Consider the following 19,640-nt stretch of genomic DNA (forward strand, 5'->3'; position numbering starts at 1 on the left):
TGAATCACTTAAACCATCTGTGTTATTCTTTTGTGGAGCCTGAAGTGTCAATATGTCAGAAGAAATGAAAAAGATTTATTACACACCTTCTAACCCTGGTTCTTTAGGGGGTAAAAAACGTTTAAAAGAAGGTGTTTTAAAAGAGACGGGGGTCCGTTTAACCGATAAAGAAGTTTCAGATTGGCTCGCTGGCGAGGATGCATATACACTACACAGAAGTGCACCGCTAAAATATAAAAGGAATCGGGTTTTTGTCTATGGTATTGATATGCAGTTCCAAGCCGATCTAGTAGATATGTCTGCATATGCCGAGGTAAATGACAACAACCACTTTCTGTTGACATGCATCGATTTGTTTAGTAAGTACGCATGGACACGTGTATTAAAAAACAAGAGTGGTGTAGAGGTCTCTAAAGCTTTTGAATCCATACTGAAAGAGGGTCGCGTACCACAGAAATTACAGACAGATAAAGGGAAGGAGTTTTTTAACAAACACTTTCAAAATGTGACAAAAAAGTACAATATTAACCATTTTGCAACAGACACAGAATTAAAGGCTTGTGTTATCGAGCGGTTTAATAGAACCTTAAAAGGAAGAATGTGGAGATATTTAACAGCTATAAACTCCAAACGTTACATCGACATACTTCAAGACATTACACAAGGATACAATGTGAGCTATCACAGAAGCATCAAGATGAGACCGATTGATGTGCGTGTAGAAAACGAATCTGTGGTACTACATAACCTATATGGAGATACCAAACCACACAATGCTTCCCCCATATTTAAATACAAGATTGGTGACGTGGTTCGAATTTCTAAAGTCAGAGGTCCGTTTGCCAAAGGGTATGAGGAAAACTACACACAAGAGTATTTCACTGTTTCAGCACGTATTCCACGAGACCCCCCTGTTTACAGATTGAGTGACTATGATGGGGATGTTATCAACTGTGTTTTTTATGCTGAAGAATTGCAAAAAATATTTGTTAGTAAAAACAAGACATTTAAAGTTGAAAAGATTTTGGATAAGAAGACGAAGGGTCGCAAAACATTAGTACTGGTACAGTGGCTCGGATGGCCTGCAAAATTTGCATCATGGATCGATCAGAAAGAATTAGTCGACGTACAGGTGCCATAAAAACAAAGGACAAGGACAGATTGTCTGCAGTTGTATAAAAACAGACATGGCAGAGGGTGGTTTTTATGTCACACTACCATGCAATGCTTCACGGTCTGTATACCCTGATAATGCAATCTCTAATTATAGAACAAGGATGGCTACACCTATAAATATAAAAGGAGAATGGGAGCTGGGGCTCGTTCAAATCGAATATCCTAGAAGTTGGTACACATTTAACAGCAAAGATGCAGTTTTTGAGATAAACATCGAACCTATCACTGTCGACGACGAAAAAAACACTAACAACATACGCCGTGGTGTAGATGTGAAGAAGACCGAATTATCGAGACTACGCATACCGATAAAAACTGGTTATTATGACAAGGTCCCATCTGTTGTTAGTGTGATAAATGATTTACTAGCCCCTCATGGATCATTCGGTTACGATGTTGTAAAAAACAAAGTATTTCTGAAAGCAAAACCCAACATTTCAATAACATTCCATGGAAAACTAGCCATTATTTTAGGGTTGAAACCAGGTGTTCCCATAGGAGATTCTATGCGACAAAAAACAAACCCTGGAAAAACTAATTTTGAAAAGGATGTTGTAACATATGCAATGCATCAGGCAGACATACACGGTGGCTTCTATACTCTTTATATATACACAGATATTATCAGATACCAGTCAGTAGGTGATGCCTTTGTACCGCTCCTGGAGTGTGTACAAATAACAGGTGATAACAATAACACAGTCAGTGTTCGATACGACAAACCCCACTACGCATCTGTCAACAAATCGGTCATCACAGATATTGCTATAGAAGTGAAGGACGATCAAAATCACCACATCCCTTTTTCTTACGGGAAAGTGTGCATCAAACTACACTTTAGGCCAGTAAAAAATTTTCATTAAAATGGTGTATTTCAACAATCACAATGTTGATCCCATGCGTTATGTGGCCTATTACCAGAATCAAGTGGGAAATGGACTTCCGGGGTATGCAGGAGGCGGAGTTATGTATGGCGCTGGTTTGGGTGGTCTTTTTAGGGGTCTCTTTAGAATGGCTATACCACTACTAAGACGAGGATTTAGCATAGCCAAGCCACATCTTAAATCAGCAGCGAAAAACATACTAAGTGACGTTGTTAGTAATACGTTATCACGATCTTTTAATAACAATCACGATACTCAAGACGGATCCGGGTTGATGGTGATGGCACGCAGAAGCGTACCTAGGCCACCGGGTGTGCGGAGGAGTGGCCAGAAGCAGAAGAAAACAAAACAGCCCCCCAAGAAAACATCAGTTGTAAAACGCAAGCGCAAGGAGACAGCTAAGAGCAGTGCTTCAAAAAGATCAAGGAGTTCTGTTAAAACAATATTTTAGATCATGGCGTTACTTCACAACATGTCAGAAGAGTGTTTAAAAACCGAACTGGATCTGTTTACTGTACCACTGACTCAAACCGCTATTGAAAAAAACACTTATATAGAAATACCACCATTATCAGCAATATCTGACACATCCCCTCTGGAATTTCTTATTGCGGGGAATGGAGAGGATTACGTGGATCTAAACAACACATTGTTGTTTATGCGTGTCAAAATTACTTATGCAGATGGAACGGATATTGCAGACGGAGATCCCGTGGGGCTTGTTAACTATCCGGGAGCCACAATTTTTTCACAAGTGGACGTATCACTTGGAGATCGACTCATTTCACAGAGTTCTAGCACATACCCATACCGCTGTATGATAGAGTGTCTTACTAATTATGGTAAAGACACCCTTGAAACACTTTTCTCAGCGGGACTCTTTTACAAAGACAAGGCGGGGCATATGGATGTGGCGGACCCCGCCGGAGAAAATAGTGGTCTGACAAAGAGAGCAGCCTTCACCAACGCTAGTAACGTGGTCGAACTACTTGCGCCAGTTCACAGTGACATCTTCTTTCAAGATAAACTTTTACTCAATGGATTGGACCTTAAAATTAGAATGACAAGGGGTAAAGACGAGTTCTGTCTGATGAGGAGCAATGACAGAGCCTACAAACTGAACATCCAGACAGCGTCGCTATTTGTGAAAAAAGTGACAGTGTCACCAGCTGTGAGACTGGGTCATGCGCAAGCACTACTCTCAACCACAGCCAAGTATCCCATCGACAGGGTGTGTTTGAAAAGCTTTTCATTACCAGCCGGCTCCCGGGTCTGTAATCAAGAGAACTTCTTCTTAGGGCATTTACCAAAATCTCTGGTTCTAGCGATGGTTGATAATGATGCATTTGTCGGGGCATATAATAAAAACCCTTTTGCCTTTAAAAACTACGATTTAGAATTTTTAGCTATTTATCTGGATGGTCAACAATACCCCTCGAAGCCTCTACAGCCTGAATATGAAAATGGTTCTGCAGTGCGGGAGTTTTACCAGTTGGCGCTGGCTTCAGGAAAGCATCTTAAAAACCAGGCTCTGAGTATCGATAGGGAGGATTTTCTGCATGGTTATACACTCTACTCGTTCAATTTTACACCAGACGAGGAGTGCAGCCAGCATGTATCACTTATCAAAAGCGGCAATATAAGACTAGAAGCGCGCTTTAGACAACCACTACCACAGACTGTTAACTTAATTGTTTACGCATTATTTGATAGCATAATTGAAGTGTCAAATCGACGACAGGTACTTGTTGATTACTATTAATGCGTTAAAATGAACACAGTACAACTTATGGGTGTCATGGATAAGATTTCGTGCAATACTTATTTTCTTGGGGTACTACCGTGTGACTATCTACCAAAAACCCCTTTAAGAACATTACCATCAATGGTTTTAATCAATACAGATCCATCAGGACTCCCAGGCCAACATTGGTTGGCAATCTTCATAAATGCTGATAGAGTAGGTTGTTTTTTCGATAGTTTTGGTAATAAACCAGATTACCAAGGCTTTCACCCTGTTATCAAAGACTTTTTAAATCACAATTCTAGTAAAGTACTACATTCCACTGTGCAAGTCCAAGATTTTTCATCAGACACGTGTGGTCAACACTGTGTGTTCTTTCTCTACCACATGTCAAAGGGATATGATTATGATTATGTGTTGAAATTGTATACCAATGATTTAATTAAAAATGATAAAATGGTGTCAACATTTGTGAAAAAACTAAAACATGTTCCATGTAATGACAATGTTTTCAAATGTATTCAGTGTGTGCAATTTGGTGCAATGTACATGTATCATGCTTAATATCTTTAAATAAAGATACTCGAGAAACAGATATTTCTTTAAAGTCTTTTTTATTACACATACACACTACATATTCAACAATACATGTAATTCATAACACATAAGTTCTCAAAACAAAACAACAACAACAACAACAAAAAAAAAAAAAAAAAAAACAGAGAACGCAATAGGCTACACACAAACTGGGGGATTAAAAACTTAACCATCGACTCTGGTCTAGACTGGGTGAATTGAACAAGATGTCTTCTGGATGTTTTGAATGTATCGGTGTGCTCAGATGCACTTTCCGTTTTTTACTCTTCTTAGGTAAATCGGCTACAGTAGGGGTCGATTTGGTTTTGAATGAGTTAATTGCTTGTCTGACATACTGGTTTGGTACCACAGAGTATGGCAGATTTAAATTAGCAAAAGCCTCCAGAAACTCGTGCCATCCACCTGGTCTCCGCTCATCAGCAATCTTATGCGGAGCTGTGATGCTTTTAACAAGGTCAAGCATGTGTGAACCGGGGATTGTTCTGCCTTTGAACACAAACTCCCCCGACTCAGTCCACGACGTAATATCTTTAGTTTTAGACATTTTATCTAAAATGTAACGGACATTTTTCACGCTCCTCTGTGGGATATTTTTTAAAACCTCATCTGCAAAATCATCTAAACCATCGTGGGCTGTAACGCTGTCTGTTGGGTGTGGACCTTCTTTTACAAGGCTGTCAGGCTGTGGAAGACTTAATGTTAATGTGGAAGATTCCCTATCCCCCAGTCTAGCGAGTGTTAAAAACCTCTGTAAAACAGTGGTGTACATCTTAGCTTTTTCGTGGTGATCTATGTCAGACCTTTGCAATATATTTCTTATAGTCGTATCCAAATCGTTCTCCACAACATGATGTATAGACTCGCGGGTGTTAGAGGATTTCAGTTTATCCAACTGGTGTTGCGGGATTAAAAACATCTTCTCGGCATACTCCATCACCAGCTTATTTAGATGTAATTAAACGGGTTATAAAGGGAATTGCAACGCTTAACAAAGGTAATAGAAATCCGCCTTGTTGATTGATTAACCGTCTTTTACGTCTAACGCCAACCTTTTTATCTGCAACAATTTTGATCTCGTTTCTTTTTCTCTTTAGTTTCTGATATTGTTGTGGTGATAGTGGAATATTTCCATGGACTACGTTAAGAGCTACTTCACACAACGTCACAATGAGTTCGTCTGCAGCAGCCTCTAAAATAACACGTCTTTGTTTAGGTGTAGCTTTTAATAACAGTTTTAAAAGAGGCAGGTTTCTTAAAAGTCTTGCAGACATTTTCAAATTCCGTCTAACAATGTCAATGTTTTCTTTTCTGAACGTACACAACTGGATATTGTGACAGAATGTCTGTTCTGAGACGGTACTGCTCTGGTGTTTTTGCTTTAAAGTCAATCAAAAGGTACCCGAAAGGCATGCTGGTCGCATTTTCATAACACTCCATAAAAATTTTTGTGTTTCGGGGGTACATTTGGCGTGCTAATACATTAATTTGTGTATTGTCTCTGGGGTTTTTGAACAGCACCAGATAATTGGTGTTCAAACTGATGGTCCTGCTGGATTTACCTTGAGAAAACAAGTTTTGTACAATATACAATGCACTCAGGTTTTTGTGGTGTACATACATCGTGAATAAACGTTGGATTTCAGAATTGTTACTAGCATCCTGCATCACATCATCTAAAATAACAAAATTATTCTTGTCGGGGGGAAACAAATGATCATCATTCAGAGTCTGGGGGATACCTTCAATAAATTTAATATCATACAGTTTCAACAATTCGTCATATAAAGGTTGCCAACAATTATAAATGTATACAATGTTTTCAACATTTTTTGAAATGACACTTTTAGCATTTTTCAACAACATTTTTACAAAAAATGTTTTTCCTGAGTTAGAAGGACCACTTAATACACAAGAAAATGGGTGATCCAATCTGAAATCGAATCCAGCTGTGTCTACCACCCCTCGATGACCAAAAACGTTGTCAGTAGCCATATGGTAATGTAGTTAGGTCAGGTAGCAAAACACGTTTGTTGTACACAACTTGGAATTTTTTCACAACTGACTTGTTGTGTAATGTGAACTGCTTTTTGTTCCTCACTATACTGTCGGCGTGTGCAAGAATATAACTGCTGTCGCCCCGCCCCCTCACATACTGATCAACAAGTCCTATTAATGAGTCTAGCCTGATGGCCTCAGAGTTTACAGCATTCAGTGTGATGCCTTTGGCCTTCATACATACCTTGCCCTTGGCTGTACGATACCCGTAACTTTTAGGACCACTCGAGGAGAATTCAACAATAAAATCGTTGCCCCCGACTTCATCAGTAAGGTCGCCAAGGTATGGACCTAGTGGGGGTTCGTATTCACCGTCTTTAGATATGTACACAACACTATCGGTATCGCAATAAATCAGTCTGTCCCCCAACCGGTCCATAAGATCATAAAGTTCCAACCGGGCGTGGGCAGTCGTAAAAGCGCCTAGAAAAATATTAATGTCACGTGTCTGAGCTCCTTTCCCATCTGCGTAAGACCATTGCACGATCGCTACGGTGTCTGACACAAATGAGAAATGTTTCACGTCATACTCAATGCCAAAAATGTGTCGGGCAAACTGTTCAGGGTCTGTAAGTATTTCAGTTGTCGGGAGCTGTTCGCGCATAGAGAACCTCCCCCACAATGAATTAAGAATAAGCTTCATAATGGATCTGCGTGCGGCATTAAACTCGATCTTGTCCAGATTCAGCTTAATCCCTTCTTTCTCAAAGTAATCTTTAACATAAGATTCTTTGTCGGCATCAGTCACAACATCTTTTGGAAAACCTGAACTTTCCTGTTTGAACTGCAAAAATGTTTTAACATAATCACAAAACAATGTTTCAGATCGTTGGGGAAAATGCCAAACCTCATCGATTTTTGCCACTACATAACCCTTCTCAATTGCTTTTAACAGCTCGATGCTAACCCAACAACCGTGTATAGCCCTTTCCTCATCTGTGTGTACACATGGCCGTGTCTGGTTTTGTTGTTCAGCACACAACCTACAAAGTGGAAACATTAACTTCCCACCTGTCCTATAAGGCAATACAGGATGAAGCAGCTTCTGCGGAGGGATGACGGTAGCCTTGACAAAGCCATAATAATTTTCAAGGTTTTGAAAATCCTTGTATATTATTTCAGGATGGCCAATTGGATAGCATTTTCGCGCTTGGCAGAAGGGATATAACGAGGTAAAATCTACATACCTAATACGCTCGCCCTCCGCGACTTTGTGGTACAGTTTTAACGCATTAGTTCGCCCGCCGAAAAGTGCTTCACGAGGTTTCAATCTTTCAGGGTGGTTGTAAGTAGCCATGAAGTCCATCACCGCTGTGTCTGTCTGTTTAGCACGGACCCAATCACACTCCCAAACCACCTCGACCTGAAGACCGTACGCACGCTCCAAAATTTCAAGTTTGTCATCACTTTGTCTTTTCAGAATACCATAAGGTACTTTTGATAACGGATTGAGATCATTAGGGTTATAACAACGTTCGCAACCATGAAAAAAACACCCGAGAAATTCGAATGCTTTTTTCACGGTACCGTCGCCATAAAAACCATCCACATAGTATTTTCCAAATGACGCCTCACCACGGTTTAGAGCGTGTTGAACATCTATGGACCGTGATGATCGGATATATTCAAGCCATTCAATTGAGATGTTTGAATATGTCTTGTTCTGGTTGATGTACGCATTGTTGCGTGTTAGCGCTATTGTGTCTTTAGGGATGAAGTGTGTTTTATACGTAGCCATACATGTGGCTGCCAAAGTAGTGTAATTAAACGGATCAAGGCCTGCACATAGAAGGAATTCATCGCGATACTTCATACATACGTCCCTCAGCAGAACGACGTCATTTTTACCATAAATCGCCAGTTCTTTTTTAAAATCAAACACTTTGTCGGAAGTGGTACTGTACCAGTTATCAAATGCCACTCTGTCTTGACTTGACATAGTCGAGTACCCGTAAAATTTCTTGTCAGGGTACGGGCCTATGTAGTTGTCATTTTCAACGCGGTTAAAGTGATGCGGGAAATATCCTTTCTCAGCATTAGGCAGATTAAATGCAACGGGTGTCTTGGCTAACCGCATGGGTATGAAGGAGTATGAATCAATAAACCGCTGTTTGAATGCTGCGTCATACATCAAGATTAGACGACAACCTTGCATCGTAATTTTAGGGGCAAACCCCTTCTTAGTAAAGTATTCCAAAAGGATGAAATGATCAAACCCCGAAGCGTTATGCGCAATCCACGTGTAATTACGGTAACGAGGATGTCTGAATTTTTTAACGAGGCGATCCACACAATCTGGTCCTTCAGCCACGAATTCGTCGCCAGCAAACGTAATAGCGCATACGAAATTGGCGATGTGCCTTCCGTTTTCATAACGGGTCTCAAAATCGTAGAAAATGTAACGATCGTTTGGCACCTCCGCCTTAACAGGCTGGATAAAACATTGATGCACACCATCGGTAACCAAACTCTCACCACAGTGCACACAACGATCTGCAGGGCATTTATGGGGTTTGGGTTTAGGGCCGCTGACATGGTAGCGTCTATTACATTTTCCGCAATATTTAGTCACATCACACTGCGCGTATTGCATACCTTGAGGTGGTTTTTTATGCATCTCAAAACAGTAGTCAGACTTACAATAACGCAGACAGTCATCGCAATGTTTTGGCTTTTTGGGGTGTTTATGACATTCTGGGTCATTACAGACATCACAGACGTACCGACATCTGTGATCTCTCCTACAGGTGAATCCCTGGTAGCAAAACTCACACACATATGGTGTACCAATAAAAGCGCGTAGATTTTTAATCATAAAATAATGATTGTCGTGCAGGTACAAAAATACTGTTTTAGCATGCGGGTCGTCTGTGTTTGTATACTTCTCCAAAACACCTGTATCAGACCGATAGAAGACAACTATTTTAACATTCAGCATGCGTTCAAACTGTCTGATGTCATTAAACGCTATCTTGTGTTTATCAGCATATCCAGCTGACTTCTGCAATGAAGATGCAACTGACTCTAGCTCAGCGTGAGGTTTCTGTGGGTTTAGGAAATGTGCCAGGCAGATTGCAAAACAAAGGTTGTTTGAAATGTTCGTGGGGCAGAACAGATTAAGTCTGTTTTTACCAATCACTTCATTGTGAGCAAGGTCACGTAACTTACGATAAGCACCGCCACGTTTACTTCTTGCTATCGACACTCTTAAATTCATTCTCTCATCAAACTGCACATCAGAGTTACTCTGCATTATTTTTTCAAGCTCGTTTATAAATAGATCAACACTGTAACCATTGCTACCTGACAAAAGTGTACTAACATCTGATGTCAAACTAGGACCCCTCAAGGTGATGCTGATTAAACTACCATCTCCGCCTAACAGTCTGGAAAACGCCACTATTTCAGAAAGGGTGTCATGTAAAAACACAGTGTAGGCTGCTAAATCTGTAGAAGATATTTCCCGCAGATTTATAAGCCTGTGGATTTCCAGACCATTGAACCGAGTTCGTGGCAGTACAGTGTACCCACTCACATCACCACCCTCTCTTACAAGTGATTCTATATCATCATGTGTGAGACCCATGTTGGGTGCTTCAGGATTGAGTGTGGGTTGTGACTGGGTACACACCCCTTCTCCTGACTGTTGGGGAGTATCAAAATGTTCAAAATCAGAATTTGGTTCTGGAGTAGGTTCAGACACCTCTCCTGACTGTTGGGTAGTTTCAAAATGTTCAAAATCAGAATTTAGTTCTGGATCTTCATCTGACATATCCCCTCTATGTGGTGTATTCACAAAATGTTCAAAATCAGAATTTGGTTCTGGATATTCATCTGACATTGTGTTCATGATGTTTAATAATTCTAGCAATGTATCTGTTGTAGACCTAGGCCTATTAATTTCATCCATTGTCTGTATTAAATAGCGCAAAGTTTCTGTGGTACTGCATTGATCAAGGGACACCACACTGCCATCATCTCGTCTAAACCTTGCTACCCGATCCTGATCAAAATCATCTGACTCCCGACAACGTTTGGCCATTTTAAATCAATTTTTGTTTTGTTTTTATTTAAACACACGTAGGTTTTACACATGAAATAACTACGGAAAATAAAACAGTGAAAAAAGAAAGAAAACCAACTAACCAGCAACTATACAATCATAGCGATAACACACACAGCTTGGGATAAATGTAAAAAAAAAAAAAAAACAGAAAAAAAAAACATTGTATAAAAGAAAAAGTATAACACACCCAGCAAAAAGAAAAAGAAAAAGACAACTCACCGGTGATTCTTTTTTGCCATGAACACGACCTTCTTTAACAATTCCACCGACAAACATTGATCTACGGCCGCTTTTTGGACAGATCCACTATGCAGTCGTTGTGCGGCTATGACCTGCTTGAACGAAATACCATGCTGTTGTTGTGTTGCCATGAGCTGCTTAATCCAAACACCATGCTGTTGTAGCACTGTAGCTGTAGAATGTGCGTTAGCATCAATCTTTTTCTCAATTGCATGTATCGCTCTGATTATTTGTTGAGTGTCTATATTGGGTTGTGATTCCTGTCTGAAAGCCTCCTGATTTGAAGGTAGCTGTTCAGGGTCAGTGCCCGGTTGCATAAAGCACCTTAAGTGTAATTTTCCCTTAAGTTCGCCCTTATGTTTCCCTTAAACCTAAGGGTGTTGCAGAAAAAAACCCTTAAGTGTTACTTAAGGGTTTCTTTAAGTGAAACGTCATAAACACTTAGAATTTCCCTTAAATGCTGTTTTTTCACTTAAATAATCCCTTAAAAAGCGTTAAGTGTTGCATAAAACCCCTTAACGGTCATTTCCCTAAGTATAACTTAAGGTTTGGAAATCGTAACCTTAAGAGTAACGCGGACAAAAATAAGACGACATGGCTGAATTTATGGAACCAGCTGAAGATCATTATGTGCCAAGAAGAATTTTTAGGGATAGGGAGAACCCTTTGGACCATTTTAGCGATGAAAAATTGTTGCAAGAATACCGATTTGATCGACGCGCAATATTTGCGCAATACATTGCTAACAAACTAGAGAGCGACCTTGACCATGTCACACATCGCAACCACTCTTTACCTGCGGTGTTACAAATGCTTAGCACTGCGGGTTTTTTTTTTTTTTTTTGCAACTGGGAGTTTTCAGTAGTGGGATATGTTTTACATGTGCATAAATCGGCTACCATTCAATAAATGTAGGCTACAATTAGTGTGTATCGGATTTTCAGGTGATATTCTCAATTCATTCAGTTAACGACGCTCTGAGGTAAAGTGTTCAGACTGCAGACTTATAGCAACGATTATATTTAATTGTACAGTACAGTCATAACATAACGTACAGACATTATCTTAATTCCATAATGTCCTTAAACATAACAATATTGCTGGCCATAAACTGAGAAAGTGCGCGTCCGGTGTGTGATACAGTTGTCCTAGACACGACGCGCGTTTTAGTGTTTTGCGTATCTATGGCAACAACAGACTTTTATAACGTGAATCCAGGATCGCTGTCGTGAAACACTTAAATGTTTCCCTTACCTAAGAGAACCGTTTAAGAGATTATATGCAACACCCTTAAGTTATTCTCTTAGGTAAGGGGAAATCGCCCCTTAAGTATCACACTTAAGGGAAAAACTTAAGGTGCTTTATGCAACCGGGCACTGATTCTTCCACAGCCACCACACGTTTGCTGGATGGAACAGGTCGCTGTGTTTCGGGTTCGGGTGTAAACACACACTCATCCCACGATTCTATAAGTCCATCACTCCAACTCTGTACATCATTTATATCGGGAACCGCATTGTCATCCACGACCACATCTGTTGAGAAAAGAGATGGGGGAAAAATAGAATAATTTAGAATAATTTATGCATTAAAAGATGAAATTATTACTTTTTTTTTTCTCAGCATGCCTATTTATAAAGGTATTTGAGAAGAGACACTTTTACACACCGTTCTCCGCTACAGCCTGTTAAAAAGATAGGCTAAAAGCATACTCTAAGAGATATGCATGTTTACGTTTTAAATATTATGCATGTCAACAACAGTTTTAAACTATTGCAATAGACCTACGCGTGCGTGCACGCACACACACACACACACACACACACACACACACACACACGGGCTCTCTCTCTATTACACCCCAATAAAACAATATCATACTCTACTACATTGTTTGTATCTGATTTAGTATAAAGAGAAATCATCTCCACAGTTTGGTTTGTTCACATACTTTTAACAGCTGATCGTCTTGGCTTCTTCCGCCTCGATGTCTGTGGTTTGAAATCAACTGGTACTTTTGCTTTTGGGGCGATGTTCACACCAGCTTTCCGCTTGAGTCTGTTTTTCGGTTTTGCCTCTATTCCGCACGAATTAGTCTTCGCAGCATCGTTAGTGGATTCAGACGCACCAACACGGTTCACAACGTTTGATAAGCCTTCTGGAAATACATAAGGAAGTTTTAAACTAAAATCATCACACCATAATAGCAAATAGTATAATGATCGATAATGTCAAAATACACTCACGGATCGGGGGAATGTGCACATTGTCACGCGGTGCTCTAGTATGTACTAAAGCTGTGACAGTTTCCCGTTTCAGTCGGGCTGGTAAAAAAGATAGAGAGAGAGAGAGTGAGATACAAAGAAGATACGATATTTTTTCCTACGCACAATACAGTATAAGCATGTGTTCTCACACACACCGCATACGGATCAGTTTTAGGAAGCAGAACACTTACGATGCACAATGCCATCCACGCGCTCTGACAAAGGATCCTTTACAGTGCTAGATCTCAGATTCGGAGCTCCTCCTAATATATATAAAAAACGTTTATGCATCACACGCACATACAAGCATACAAGCATACAAACAATATTAACATTTAAACATAAAACGTAATTATTACGTACCACTTGCTTGGTTCAGGAAATTAATCTCCTCAACGATATCGAAAAGACTCATATCAGTCACCCCACCTGAAGCGAAAACCTGTTTTAAGTAACGCAATAGAACTGTGACTCTCGTAAGTTTCTTAACAATTTTTACTAATTAATAAAACACACTTACTGTTAAGACCGGCGTCCATCTTCTTGTGAACAACACTCACGTTTCCAATAACGAAATGCAACGTTGAAAATTGTAGTTTGAGGACGAGACAGGGACGCTGATGCGAGCTGTTTGTTGTATGAAATAAACCCTATTTTTATACAGATACCTACGCATGGTCAAACTAAGTGTTAAAAGTGGGCTGTTCCACACAACGCCATTTACGCACCTACCATCACAGAAAATATTGCAATACACATCGCGCGTCCTGTCCAGACACCTTCGCCCCATCAGACTGGAAGGAGTCAGATACCAATCAACAATTGGCTAGACAGTATGGCTCTGTAAATCAGAGACACATCTGTTTGATCTGTTTGATCTGTTTTTGTCTTTTAAAATATCCCCCACCGGACATCACCACGTGTGGATATGTGACAACGCAGTCATGTCAATCAGGAAGCAAACCCCAGCCAGCTCGGCGCTGTAAATCAGAGACCCTGTTTTTGACACACGGATTCCCTGTCAATCATGAGTGACAAGGGGTCATAAATCAATCAAATATTAACCCAAAAGTGACACATGGTATATGTTAATACTACTGTGGTACAGTTGCTAGTGTCGAGATTAATGATTTATTTACTGATTGGTTTGATACACCTTTTGGAGTAAAACAAGGTGATGTACTCTCCCCAACCCTTTTCGCTTTATTTGTGAATGATTTAGCTTTACAAATTAAGGATGCTAATTTAGGAGTATTACTTGATGGTATTAAGTTGGGAATTTTATTATATGCGGATGATATAGTCTTTTTGGCTGAGTCTGAGTCTGAATTACAGAAAATGTTAAATGTGGTTAATCTGTGGTGTTTTAAATGGCGATTAGCTATAAATCAAAGCAAAACACACGTAATGCATTTTAGAAAGAAAGGCATTGAAAGAAGTACACATATATTTAGCTATGGCTCAGTCAATTTGGACTATGTTAGTTCATATAAATATTTGGGTTTTGTTCTTGATGATTTTTTGACCTATGAAGTTGGTATTAAGTCACTTGTTGATTCGGGAGGGAGAGCTTTAGGATCAGTTATCAATAAATTAAAAGTATGTAAGGATCTTGGATATTCTACATATACTCGACTTTATGAGGCATGTGTTTCTCCTATATTAAATTATGCTGCAGGGGTGTGGGGCTTGAAAGAGTTCAAAACAGTAGATACTATACAGAATAGAGCCATACGATGTTTTTTGGGGGTTCATAAATTTGCTCCAAACCTAGCAATTCAGGGAGATATGGGCTGGGTACCAGGAGTTGTACAGAGAAAATGCGAAATGATACGATTGTGGAATCGACTAATCAGAATGGCAGAGGATACACTGTTAGAAAAATCTGTAGAAATTACAGTATTACTTGCAGCTACTTGCCAGTAACTTACTGTAGATTTAAATTGATGTTATTTACTGGCAACAATTTGTTCAAAATTAAATGAACATTAAACATTAACAAGTCTTTAGCCGTTTCTCAATACCAAGTACGCAAAGTTCGGACTTGAGTCCTTGGTAGTTCGGACTGACAAGTTCGACTCAGGAGAACGAACTCCCGAGGACGGGAGGACGCGAGTCCGGTAATTCTGCAAATGGAACAGCGGCGTACTTGATTGCGTCACTCAGCTCGCTCTGGCTACTCCGGTTATCTCTTTATAGGCTACAAATAAAACAAAATATGTTATAAACCACCACTTTGCCTCTTTTCATTTTCATTTAAAAAAGATCTTTAACATAATGGCCACACAAATGAGGTTCAGGCAACGCAAGATTATCTTCACTGCATATTTAGCCTACAACAACACGAAATATAAAGCACAACCCTGACTCTTTTTGTTTTCATTTTAAAAATATGATGAATAAAAAAACATTATAATATTGATCATTAAAACGAACATTTAGCAAAAAGAGACAGGGTTGTGTCATATATGTATATACAGTGAAGAGAATGTAGGCAACATGTAGGCTATTATAATAAAATATTTTATATGTTTTAAATAAAATGACATAACCTTTTTTGCTAAATGTCAGTTTTAATGATCAATAATAGCCATTCTAAAAGTATAAGTAGCCTAAAAGGTATAAGAAGCTATACAATAATAAAGCCAACGATTCAGTCAAACATAAGTCAGCTCTCTAGGCTACATAGTTAAATAGACTAACGTTAAATAAAGCTATAACTTCACTTAGCCCTCAGCTAAAACGTTTTGCCAGGGAACAAATAATACATTAATGAGACAAATAAAATAAATAAATCGCCTGTTGATATACACAGGATGATTTAAATCTCATATTATACCCATAGACTGTAAAAGGTTATACCACTAGACTAGAGACATCCAAGCCAACGGCAAGTCAGCAGCAGAAGCCGAGAAAAGGCTGTTCTCGGCGGGGTACGAGCACCGAGCGTCCGATTTCCTGGTTCTCACAACTCCGAAAACGTCAGATCAAATTTTCAAATAGGCGCTATCTTTATAAATAAACCAAAGATTTGAGCTTTAAACAACTACATTCTCGCCTGAAATACTCTTAAAACTACATTTCGTGACACATTTATAGCAGTATTTTTAAATTACGCGGGGTTTCTCCTCTGCTATTGACGCTTGCTGGTTGGTGTGAGATGCATTCTGGGATACCTGGCTTGTCAAGTCCGCACAAGTCACCTCTTGATGCATCCTCGGTAAAAGGGGCGGCTCAAGAACACATCCGGGGATTCGAACTGGACTTGGCTAGATGTGAACTTTGAAATGGAACAGTACTAAGGCAGCGACTGATGACGTTTCACAAGTCCACAAGAACACAAGTACAGACAAGAACGCATATTGAGAAACGGCTTTTATCTTTACAGAATAAAACTAAAATAACATCCTCATGCAAAGCATTCTGGGAACCAAAATCTGAAGGAAAAAAACAGAAAAAGGTTGATGAACATTTCTGGTTCCCAGAATGCTTTGCATCAGATTGTTATTTTATAATTTTATTCTTTAAAGACAAAGGGCCCTATCTTGCACCCAGCGCAATTGACTTTGTACACCGACGCATGTTTCATTCCTATTTTGCACCCGTGCAAAGCGCGCTTTTCCCTCCACAGAAGCACGTCACTAAACTAGGGAATGAACTTGCGCTCCCTGGGCGGTTCAGCGCAAAAAAAGGAGGCGTGTTCCAGCGCAAACGTTCCTTCATGCTATTTTGCAGGTTTAGAAAACAATTGCGCTACTAACCAGGAAAAAATAGTTTAAAGTCAGTGGCGCGTTGCGCATGTTATTAATATGCTATTTTAAGGGCGCATGCTTGGCCATAATCAATGAAGCGTGCACAACGCGCATACACTTTGATTCTCTCATCTACACAGAAGCAGCAGTTTTCATTTTTGCAAATCATACATTATTATGATAGATAGATAGATAGATAGATAGATAGATAGATAGATAGATAGATAGATAGATAGATAGATAGATAGATAGATAGATAGATAGATAGATAGATAGATAGATAGATAATTTATTATAAAAGCATACATCTAGCTTACACATTTACCCAAATTATCATACGCCTTTTTAACCGAAGTTAATTTGGGTGGGTTTCTCCATCCCCAACGTCCCTGACGAGAGCGTTGCTCTCCTCGGCTGTGAACCGCTCCTGGCGCGCGCCTGGCAAATCCGCCGTTACAATAGGAATCCGCTTTAGAAAAAGTGCGTCTGCTCTTAAAGGGAATGTGAGATGACGCTTTGATTGGTTTATTTCACGTTACGCCCAAACCACACCTATGAATAAAGAAGCTACTTCAGACCAACCCATTTTAGATTTGCGCCTGGCGCAAGAGTCATTTATCCCGCCGGGAAAATAGCAACAGCGCCAAGACCCGCCCACAAAGTTACTTGCGCTTTGCGCTTTGACACTTGTGTTTCAGATCGTTAAAATAGGGCCCAAAGACTTGTTAATGTTTAATGTTCATTTAACTTTGAACAAACTGTAGCCAGTAAATAACATCAATTTAAATCTACAGTAAGTTACTGGCAAACAGCTGCAAAACTACAGCAAATTTTTTACAGTGTAGAGTAAATAAGAGAGTATTTAGTTGGAGTAAAGCTCATAGGTCTCCATGGGTAAAGGAGATTTATTCTATTTTTGAGGAGGTGGATATGTTGTATATCTATAGAAATAATTTAAGTTGTAATGTCAATTCGCTTAAACATAAGCTGTTAATGGAATATGAAGAAAAATGGTTTGAAAATGTTTTATTAAAGCCTAAATTAAGAACATACATGCATATCAAACAGAATTTTAGTCCAGAATTATATGTTACATCTCGTTTATCTAGAAGTCAGAGATCTTTGGTTGCACAGCTGAGATGTGGGATTTTGCCTTTAGCCATTGAGGTTGGTCGATTCAAAAATACTCCAGAGGAAAATAGATTATGTGTGCTATGTGATCTTGGTGAAGTAGAAAGTGAATCTCATTTCCTTTTGTATTGTACACATTATGATGATCTAAGGGAATCTTTGTTTCTGGAAGTTACACGACAAATTCCAGAAATATTTTGGTATGCTGATGATCAAAAATTATTATGCTTGTTTAAGTATGATGTGTTTAAGCTTGCAAACTTTGTTTCAAAGGCCTGGAAAAGAAGGCAAGTTAGTTTATTTAATTAGATTTAATTTTGTTCTGTGTAGGCTTATGGGCTTATATGGGTGGTTATGTGAATAAATGAGAATACATGTATGTATGATTACATGCATGCATGTATTTGAATAATATGTACTATTATTATTATTAATTCTGTTACTATTATCTGGGGAGCAATGTATTCTATGTACTTTGGATCTGTCTATTTAATGTATATTTTGTACATTTATCGTGTATATTAATCCTCTTGTTTATGTTTGTTGATGTTGGTGTCTTGTAAGTCCATGCGGGCTGGGCGTAATCATACGCATGACACAATAATAAAATTTCATTCATTCATTCATTCATTCATTCTGAATTCTAATAAAACACTTAAATTGCATTTAACAATTAGTGCTAACTTTCATTACATCATCAGTCCACATACTGTGAGTCTTACTGACTAAGCAAAGTAAGCTGGCTTTATCTTCCAGTCATAAATTCTGTATAACTAAGTATAACCAATATAAGTATAATAACCAGTGGACAGAGAGACGATGTGGTATGAGGTTGCATTTTACAAATAATTGGCCATTGTCAATAGAACAAAATGCCTTTGAGGGGGAAAATAACATTTTGATTGTTTTGATTGTTTTTGTTTAAAATCAAACTGTCCATTTTGATTTACAGAATGAGCAGGAGCTGGAACATTATGACATTAAATAAAGATATGTAAAGTTGGGAGTCACCACTGGTGACAGAAAATCTGTGATATTTTTTAGCAAGCTGCAGTGTTTTACATTAAGTTCCTTCATTGAGAAACTTCCTCATACCCAACCATATCCTCCTTCTCAAAGCTAAACGTTCAAAGACACGCAACAATAAGACATCATTGTTGTCTTGCATTGTTGTCACGGAACATTTGTAAATACCTGAGATGTAACTGATGATTAAAATTTAAACTAAAACTAAACCCATTTTAGCTGTGTAAGGCTGGAGAAATTGGAAGAGAGGGCTATTCTCTGAGAAATCAAATCACACTTGAGTTGATCACACTTGACTTGATCACCTCCCAATTTACTACTCAAGAACTTTAAAAAAGGAAATTTACATTAGCAACAAATCAAGAGCAGACTCAGAACATGTTTGAAACAAGATGAGCCAGATTATCTTGCTGGGTTTTTTACGGTTCACAGAGATATGAATGAAGCAAAGGCGTTCTTATGTGTTTCTCAGTGGCTATGTAAAATATCTTTCATATTCTATTGTGTTGTTTGTGAGGAAGTTTGATTATCTTTCTCAGCACTGTGTACAAACTGATGTTAATACTTTAAAATGTACACATTATAATGTTGACAACATTACAATCCAAATAAGCCTAAATGGCTAGAATTAAATTCAGCTCTAATCGAAATGAGTTTCACAAATCTGAATTCTAATAAAACACTTAAATTGCATTTGACAAT

At 38.9% G+C, this 19,640-nt stretch overlaps 1 protein-coding gene across 1 annotated transcript; it reads right to left on the bottom strand.

The window, feature by feature from the left end:
* Nucleotides 1-11,606: 11,606 nt before the first annotated feature.
* LOC308693363 (uncharacterized protein) lies at nt 11,607-15,397 on the bottom strand. The gene is made up of 5 exons (XM_081370219.1): nt 13,393-15,397; nt 13,221-13,292; nt 13,009-13,086; nt 12,714-12,920; nt 11,607-12,297 (listed from the first exon to the last, which is right to left on the bottom strand). Exons 1-5 carry the CDS (start codon nt 13,442-13,444, stop codon nt 12,101-12,103), a joined length of 606 nt encoding a protein of 201 aa, XP_081226345.1. The 5' UTR covers nt 13,445-15,397; the 3' UTR covers nt 11,607-12,100.
* Nucleotides 15,398-19,640: the final 4,243 nt, after the last annotated feature.

The sequence above is a fragment of the Scardinius erythrophthalmus genome (assembly GCF_964197995.2).
Source record: "Scardinius erythrophthalmus genome assembly, chromosome: 7".
Lineage (NCBI taxonomy): Eukaryota > Metazoa > Chordata > Actinopteri > Cypriniformes > Leuciscidae > Scardinius > Scardinius erythrophthalmus.

Bases quoted from the DNA above. Each gene is read 5' to 3' on its own strand.
- LOC308693363 (XM_081370219.1), bottom strand. From the start codon at position 13,444: ATGAGTCTTTTCGATATCGTTGAGGAGATTAATTTCCTGAACCAAGCA. The intron at 13,293-13,392 runs GTACGTAATAAT...TATATATATTAG, and splicing joins TTTCCTGAACCAAGCAAGTG to GAGGAGCTCCGAATCTGAGA. The intron at 12,921-13,008 runs GTGAGTGTATTT...ATGTATTTCCAG, and splicing joins TGTGCACATTCCCCCGATCC to AAGGCTTATCAAACGTTGTG.